This window comes from Nanorana parkeri, unplaced genomic scaffold (assembly GCF_000935625.1).
Source record: "Nanorana parkeri isolate BGI_ZX_2015 unplaced genomic scaffold, ASM93562v1 scaffold173, whole genome shotgun sequence".
NCBI lineage: Eukaryota > Metazoa > Chordata > Amphibia > Anura > Dicroglossidae > Nanorana > Nanorana parkeri.
In genome coordinates this window covers 1771270-1780442 of record NW_017306441.1, presented here as the reverse complement: position 1 = coordinate 1780442, position 9173 = coordinate 1771270, and the positions used below count along the sequence as shown (strand labels likewise).

Below are 9173 nucleotides of genomic sequence, written 5' to 3'. Positions count from 1 at the left end.
TTCAACTTTTTTTACTTTCAATGCAAAATGGCAATGAAAGGGTTGAAATCAGTGCAGTAACCGAGCTGATCCGCAACCACCCTGATGTGAATGGGCTTTTGTAGAAATCATCTGGGTGGCCCGACATGTACTGAATGCTGAATAAGGATGGGCTCGGGCGTGTTCGCAGCTCCACGTGCTGAGCCCGCCAGGAAGCTGGCAGCGCCAATCACAGGTACTGAGACATTTTCCCGATCCGCAGCTGCAGAGATCGGGAAATGTCTCAGTGCCTGTGATTGGCGCTGTGCGCTGTCAGCTTTCTGGCGGGCTTGGCACGTGCAGCTGCGAACATCCCGAGCCCACACTTAATGCTGAAGAGACTGATGGAGACTACGGAGCCGGAACACAGGGGAAGTGGGTGAGATGGGCCAGATAAAGAGGTGAGTGTAATACCTCTTTGATTGCAGGAGAGTGCCATTTTAATATGTTTAAGGACCTGGCAGGGTCTCTTTAATAAGTAGATGTAGAATGAAATACATTTAAAAGCTCCTATGGGACAATCTAAACAGGTCCCAAATCTAATCACTATCTGATGCACATGCCTAAAAGTTCAAAAGAAAACAAAAACCCTTCCTTCTCCTCTCCAAGTAAGCTAAATCCTCCTTAATTTGTGCCCCACACACTTCCTCTGCAAGACACTGCAGCTCAAACGCCAATGGTTTCAGCAGCAAAGGTAGTGCGGTCAATCCATAATGCCAAAAAGCCATGGAAGGAAACACGGTGGAAGCCACCAAGTGAAAATGGAGCCACTGTGGGCACCGCTTCCTTCACATATAAAAGAGACATTCAAAATTACAGAGGCAAAAAGTATATATGCTAGATTGCAACAATGCTTAAAAAAAAAACCGGCAAACTCCGTGATAAGCAAATATTGTCAAATACAAGAGGCATTTGTATTCTCACTTGGTGTGTTTTGGGTATTTCTACCAGATCGGTGAAATAATCCAGTGTGAAACATTGCGTTTGTACCGGAGCTCCCTGTAATAAAGACAGCTCACTGCTGCTCTCTTTCTTTGTGCAAGATGCCTGGTCTTGTCTCTGCCCCTTCTGTAGTTTTCTGCACACAGCCAGTAATGTGCGAGTCTGCTGGATTATTCCCACAGCTCTGCTCTATGCACAGGTTATCTACACCACCGTGATGATGTTAGGGCTACAACCAATTATTATTTTCATAATCGATTAGTTGGGCGATTATTTTTTTTAGATTAAATCGGATATAAAAAAAAAATGTAAATAAATACCATCCTTAATTTAAAATACACAAATGCAGTGTTACCAACATAAAGTTTACTTCAGAATAAAACTGCATGCACAATTTTTTGCAATCGCACTGCACTGGAATGCACAGCATTGCGCTACTGTGTGTATTCCAGTGTGGGCGATCAAATGAATGGCACCTCCCACAGCAGAATTTGTCAGGCTGAAACCGAAACGGACTTTTTTGCCACCTTTTATAATTTTTTTTTTTTTACAACTGTATTGAAATCACATGGTGCTTGAATAGCTTCAGCCAGGGAATGATAGCTGCCAGTGGCAAGCTTCCGCAGACGGCAGCTGAATGTAAATACAGCGGGTAGTGGGCTGGTGCAATAACTAGCTTGCTATTGGCCATTTTAAATTGCCATAGCCAATAGCAGGCTGGCTGTTGCTCCGCTTGATGTGTCCTCCTCCCAACGTGGAGAAGAGAGCTAGGCGATCCAACCAACTAATCGATAATGAGAGTAGTTGACAACTCTTCTCATTATCAATGAGTTGTTTCCACACCTAGATGATGTCACCAATACTTTACAAGGTTTGCAAAAGCATTTCTTGCATGCAAAGTAGATTTATATCCTTTTTTGGTAATTGAAAAATATATTTGGATGAAAGATTTGGTGCCTGGTGCCCAGCGCTCAGCTTTAACTGGTTATTATGAAGCTCTAGTTTGAGAGATACAGTATTGCCTTTGAAATGCAGAAGCAAAGGGATTACAAGAAAATGGTTTTCACACAGTAAGGAAAGCTGATTTACCTCCAAACACGTACAACCAGTTATCCACAGTTGCCGCAGCGTGGTTAGCCAGAGGAGGGGGCTTTATTAGGCTGTAGCCGGTCAGATTCATCCAGCGCTCTTCCAAAGGCAGAAACACCCAGGTGTCATCGGTCAGCTTTCCTCCAGGTAACTCCCCACCAAATAGAATCAGTGTTCCATTCCACTCCACCACCACATGGGAATGTCGAGCAGACTGAATGAGACATCAGGGCATAAATCAATGACTTTGTAAATCTTTGCCACTGTACAACTGTGTAGCTACTTAAAGCTGAGCTCATCGAATACAGAACTCAAATACACATAAGCGTGCGGTCTACTTGGCAAAATATCTGTAATTCTGTTAAGCCAGTCTTGTGACATCAATGCCACTCTATCTAGCTGTACGTATAGAATGAGGCTATGTGGACTTTAAATCATAAATGTCAAGTGATTTTGCTATGTGTTTCTTTCATGAAGCTTGAAAGGAGAACTATGAGGTGAGTGATTTTCACTCAACCTCATAGTTCAAGCCGACGTGTGACAATGAAACTGTCACATGTCGGCTCAATAGATCGGGAAGTGAGCGAACACATACCGTCACTCACTTCTCGATTATCTCCCTGCAGAGAGTTGTGATTGTCACTCACGGCTCCCTGCAGGGATTCCCCCCTTCCCCGCTCCGATTCTCCAGCGATGATAGGCAGAGCCAGCTGTCAATCACACAGCTGGGTGGATCTTGACAGTAATGTCAGGATCCGTCCCGGCTGTGGCGGTCTCGGTATACCGCAAGCTGATATACTGAGCTTTGGGTCACGGGAGGACGCTAGTATATATCCTCCCGTGACCCTTAGGAGAACTATAGGGAAAAACACTGACCTCATAGTTCTCCTTTATAAGGAGAACTATGAGGTGAGTGCTTTTCACTCACCTCATAGTTCTAGCCGACCTGTGACAATGAGACTGTACCGGCGTTCGCTCACCTCTCGATCCTGTCAGGGCTCTCTGCCGTGACAGGGGAGGGGCTGGATTCCCCCCCCTCCCGGCGGAACGGACGGGGGAGGGTACAGCTGGCTCTGCCTCTAGATAGGCAGAGGCAGCTGTCAGTCACGCAGCTGGGCGGATCCAGACATAATTGTGGGGATCCGCTTCAGCGTCTCAGTATACCGCGAGCAGCAACTCGCGGTATACTGCAGCGTCTCAGTATACCGCGAGCTACAGCTCACGGTATACTGAGCCTAGGGTGACGGGAGGACGCTAGTTTGTGTCCTCCCGTTACCCTAAGGAGAACTATGTGGAAAAGCCTTAACCCCATAGGTTTTCCTTTAATCTCTTAGTAGTGGCTGCACTTCCATCCAAAAGGACCCCAAACTTTAGAAAGGGCCTTGGATAAGTCAACTGAAGCAACCAATGAAGGTGCCACCCAATGAAGAAGAGCCCAAAACCGTTTTATTGATGGAGATACACAAGCATAAAAGAGCCAATGCTTCATCAGGGCTTGAGATGTTATTCAGAGAGGAACCCCTAGGAGAATTAGATATGGACTCAAAAACGATAATAGTAATAGTGACCACCAAATGTAATCCTTTAAAGAGATAGGGCACAAGCAGTGTTGGTGGCAGCGCTTCATTGGATGTTGCCTTCGTTCCTTACTCCAATTGACTTTATCTAGCTAGCATTGTGACACCACTATATAGACCATAGGAGCTCTACACCTTGCAGAGTGACTTTCATGTCATTTGACAGAGAAGCCTCAGCAATACAATTGATTGGGTTTTATACACATAATGCCCAAAAAGACAGTAAAACATACCGGGCTAGGAGAGTATGTTTTTCTCTCCCATGTGTTCGATGTGAAGTTATAAATGGCCATATCTTGAAGAGCAGAATTCAGATCCAAACCTGTAAAGAACATTTTGCAATACATGTTATGAAAAGCTATAAAAAAGGCCTATGCCCTTCATGCAGTGCAGCTTCATGGATTATATAAGACATCTATTTCAGTACCAGCTATCTAGTCCTTATGCTATCGGAGAGTCTCTACAGTACATAGGGTACCTTCACCTAATCATGTGTGCACAACTAGGTGTGATCGGTCATCTTCTATTCATATCTCACCCAGCCTAGCCACAAACATGCTGGCATCACATCAGATAATCACCAAGTCCATACATGTCATGCTCAATGAGTTTGTGTCTTTTGTCCATTTAAATTAGCAACATCATTCCATTGGCACTCACACTTACCTCCAAATATGTAAAGAGCATTGGTTGGGGGCAGAAAGGCACCAGCAGCAGCGGTGCGAGGGCTAAAGTCTGGATCCTGACTGCTCACATTGTACCAGGTTCCGGATCCCTGGTTATCAGTAAGGGATAGGTCACATTGCTCCCCCATGTAACCGGGAAAACAGACGCAGCGTTGAGTCTCCTAAAAATTGACAACTGCATGTTAAAACAGTGACCAAGACATAAAAGGGGAAAGGGGAAGTCAATTTGTAAATGAGCACTACTTGTAGATGAGATATTGTGCAGCCCTTGACATCCCGTAATATGCGGTGTACATGAAGCTAAAGAAAACCAGCCAGTGAGCGAAGGGCACGCTACAGGGGATGGCCAGTGAGCGAAGGGCACGCGACAGGGGATGGCCAGGGAGCGAAGGGCACGCGACAGGGGATGGCCAGGGAGCGAAGGGCACGCGACAGGGGATGGCCAGGGAGCGAAGGGCACGCGACAGGGGATGGCCAGGGAGCGAAGGGCACGCGACAGGGGATGGCCAGGGAGCGAAGGGCACGCGACAGGGGATGGCCAGGGAGCGAAGGGCACGCGACAGGGGATGGCCAGGGAGCGAAGGGCACGCGACAGGGGATGGCCAGGGAGCGAAGGGCACGCGACAGGGGATGGCCAGGGAGCGAAGGGCACGCGACAGGGGATGGCCAGGGAGCGAAGGGCACGCGACAGGGGATGGCCAGGGAGCGAAGGGCACGCGACAGGGGATGGCCAGGGAGCGAAGGGCACGCGACAGGGGATGGCCAGGGAGCGAAGGGCACGCGACAGGGGATGGCCAGGGAGCGAAGGGCACGCGACAGGGGATGGCCAGGGAGCGAAGGGCACGCGACAGGGGATGGCCAGGGAGCGAAGGGCACGCGACAGGGGATGGCCAGGGAGCGAAGGGCACGCGACAGGGGATGGCCAGGGAGCGAAGGGCACGCGACAGGGGATGGCCAGGGAGCGAAGGGCACGCGACAGGGGATGGCCAGGGAGCGAAGGGCACGCGACAGGGGATGGCCAGGGAGCGAAGGGCACGCGACAGGGGATGGCCAGGGAGCGAAGGGCACGCGACAGGGGATGGCCAGGGAGCGAAGGGCACGCGACAGGGGATGGCCAGGGAGCGAAGGGCACGCGACAGGGGATGGCCAGGGAGCGAAGGGCACGCGACAGGGGATGGCCAGGGAGCGAAGGGCACGCGACAGGGGATGGCCAGGGAGCGAAGGGCACGCGACAGGGGATGGCCAGGGAGCGAAGGGCACGCGACAGGGGATGGCCAGGGAGCGAAGGGCACGCGACAGGGGATGGCCAGGGAGCGAAGGGCACGCGACAGGGGATGGCCAGGGAGCGAAGGGCACGCGACAGGGGATGGCCAGGGAGCGAAGGGCACGCGACAGGGGATGGCCAGGGAGCGAAGGGCACGCGACAGGGGATGGCCAGGGAGCGAAGGGCACGCGACAGGGGATGGCCAGGGAGCGAAGGGCACGCGACAGGGGATGGCCAGGGAGCGAAGGGCACGCGACAGGGGATGGCCAGGGAGCGAAGGGCACGCGACAGGGGATGGCCAGGGAGCGAAGGGCACGCGACAGGGGATGGCCAGGGAGCGAAGGGCACGCGACAGGGGATGGCCAGGGAGCGAAGGGCACGCGACAGGGGATGGCCAGGGAGCGAAGGGCACGCGACAGGGGATGGCCAGGGAGCGAAGGGCACGCGACAGGGGATGGCCAGGGAGCGAAGGGCACGCGACAGGGGATGGCCAGGGAGCGAAGGGCACGCGACAGGGGATGGCCAGGGAGCGAAGGGCACGCGACAGGGGATGGCCAGGGAGCGAAGGGCACGCGACAGGGGATGGCCAGGGAGCGAAGGGCACGCGACAGGGGATGGCCAGGGAGCGAAGGGCACGCGACAGGGGATGGCCAGGGAGCGAAGGGCACGCGACAGGGGATGGCCAGGGAGCGAAGGGCACGCGACAGGGGATGGCCAGGGAGCGAAGGGCACGCGACAGGGGATGGCCAGGGAGCGAAGGGCACGCGACAGGGGATGGCCAGGGAGCGAAGGGCACGCGACAGGGGATGGCCAGGGAGCGAAGGGCACGCGACAGGGGATGGCCAGGGAGCGAAGGGCACGCGACAGGGGATGGCCAGGGAGCGAAGGGCACGCGACAGGGGATGGCCAGGGAGCGAAGGGCACGCGACAGGGGATGGCCAGGGAGCGAAGGGCACGCGACAGGGGATGGCCAGGGAGCGAAGGGCACGCGACAGGGGATGGCCAGGGAGCGAAGGGCACGCGACAGGGGATGGCCAGGGAGCGAAGGGCACGCGACAGGGGATGGCCAGGGAGCGAAGGGCACGCGACAGGGGATGGCCAGGGAGCGAAGGGCACGCGACAGGGGATGGCCAGGGAGCGAAGGGCACGCGACAGGGGATGGCCAGGGAGCGAAGGGCACGCGACAGGGGATGGCCAGGGAGCGAAGGGCACGCGACAGGGGATGGCCAGGGAGCGAAGGGCACGCGACAGGGGATGGCCAGGGAGCGAAGGGCACGCGACAGGGGATGGCCAGGGAGCGAAGGGCACGCGACAGGGGATGGCCAGGGAGCGAAGGGCACGCGACAGGGGATGGCCAGGGAGCGAAGGGCACGCGACAGGGGATGGCCAGGGAGCGAAGGGCACGCGACAGGGGATGGCCAGGGAGCGAAGGGCACGCGACAGGGGATGGCCAGGGAGCGAAGGGCACGCGACAGGGGATGGCCAGGGAGCGAAGGGCACGCGACAGGGGATGGCCAGGGAGCGAAGGGCACGCGACAGGGGATGGCCAGGGAGCGAAGGGCACGCGACAGGGGATGGCCAGGGAGCGAAGGGCACGCGACAGGGGATGGCCAGGGAGCGAAGGGCACGCGACAGGGGATGGCCAGGGAGCGAAGGGCACGCGACAGGGGATGGCCAGGGAGCGAAGGGCACGCGACAGGGGATGGCCAGGGAGCGAAGGGCACGCGACAGGGGATGGCCAGGGAGCGAAGGGCACGCGACAGGGGATGGCCAGGGAGCGAAGGGCACGCGACAGGGGATGGCCAGGGAGCGAAGGGCACGCGACAGGGGATGGCCAGGGAGCGAAGGGCACGCGACAGGGGATGGCCAGGGAGCGAAGGGCACGCGACAGGGGATGGCCAGGGAGCGAAGGGCACGCGACAGGGGATGGCCAGGGAGCGAAGGGCACGCGACAGGGGATGGCCAGGGAGCGAAGGGCACGCGACAGGGGATGGCCAGGGAGCGAAGGGCACGCGACAGGGGATGGCCAGGGAGCGAAGGGCACGCGACAGGGGATGGCCAGTGCGCGAAGGGCACGCTACTGGGGATGGTCAGTGTCCGAAGAGCACGCTACAGGAGCTGGTCAGTGAGCGAAGGGCACACTACAGGAGAAGGTCAGTGACTGCAGACATATTACAGAAGATGGTCACTGGCTGCAAATAAACTACAGGAGAAGGTCAGTGACTGCAGACATACTACAGAAGATGGTCACTGGCTGCAAATAAACTACAGGAGATGGTCAGTGACTGCAGGCATGCTATACATGTGGCTGGAGACTGAGGACATGCTGCAGAAAAGAGTGAGAGACTAGGGCATGTTACATGAGACTTCTAGATATCTCTGCCTTTACAGCCTCTTTGCAAATCTATGCTCCCACATTTGTATCTCCCTAAAGCCCCCTAAAAATTAGAACATTTTTTCTTTAACTTTTTACTTCTTAGTCCTGACCATAACACATACAAAACCCACTATTCCTTCCCTTTAAAATATGTCCTTCACAGAGCAAAGTTGGTAACACAAATATCTGCAAACGTTCTATTGCAGCACTCTTTGAAGACCTGTGACATCCTCTGTCACTATTCATATAAAGCTTAGGACATCTCGTTATAAGTACCTGGTTACAAATCCCATGATGGTAATGACAGTACGTGCTGCAGTCGGGCACCTGACAACCTTCTCCTCCCCATCCTGAGTCACACAAACACTGGCCGTTTTCCTGGCATGTTCCATGTCCGGAGCAACCTTGCGGGCACAAGGAGAAGCTGTATGTGGCATTAAAACCCAGCAAGTTGTAATTTGCATCGCTGAAGAGATGAAGAAGCATCTGCCGAAAAGATTTATGGAAGGTTATACATTTATAACAATATAGACAAAAACTTACAAGACTGTACCCATGACGACTGTGGATCTTTACACTGAATTTAATTCCCTTTAAAATGAACAAATGCCACTATGTGATCAGAACATTGCTTATAGTTGGTGGGCTACTCTGACACTTCAGCACTCAAACACATCCTAGAGTTTCGAGTGCTTATGTATCCCCCACCACCACCACGCACTGTGATTCAGTCCTCTGACCCACTACATCAGGGGTGAACAAACTTCATCCCTCTAACTGTGGTGAAAGTACAAATCCTAACCATGCATCTGGCTCTGGCCATGCATGTGGCTTGTTTTAATCTTGCAATGCCTCATGGAATTTGTAGTTCCGGAGTTTGCCCACCCCTGCAATACATCAATGCTGAGTCCTGTAACAACATAGGGGTTAAATAAAGGGGCCGCAACGCAATGGGAAACACAGACAGCTGACACTCCAGGAAGTGTTGTACACTCGAGACAGCCAGAGGCTACACTGCTCAAATAGAGCAAAGATAAGAAACCCAGGCCGCTGTCGAGGTGACTGTATTACTGCAGAGAAGCTCCCTCTGAATTATTTTATGTGATTGACAAGGTAACTAGCAATTAGGTATCCTACTCTTTCTTTCCATTATATTGTTGATGGAGCATATAGCACAAAATGGAAGAAAAAAAATAAATACATATACACATATATATATA

The 9173-nt window shown here is 53.5% G+C and overlaps 1 protein-coding gene across 1 annotated transcript in view; it reads right to left on the bottom strand.

The window, feature by feature from the left end:
* Positions 1–9173, bottom strand: part of MEGF8 (multiple EGF like domains 8) — an 80663-nt gene that overhangs the window by 50966 nt on the left and 20524 nt on the right. Inside the window, exons 4-7 of the mRNA XM_018554790.1 lie at positions 8230–8439; positions 4293–4473; positions 3860–3948; positions 2050–2263 (exon numbers count right to left, since the gene is read on the bottom strand). Coding sequence (XP_018410292.1) covers positions 2050–2263; positions 3860–3948; positions 4293–4473; positions 8230–8439 — 694 coding nt within the window. The remainder of the gene's footprint in view (positions 1–2049; positions 2264–3859; positions 3949–4292; positions 4474–8229; positions 8440–9173) is intronic.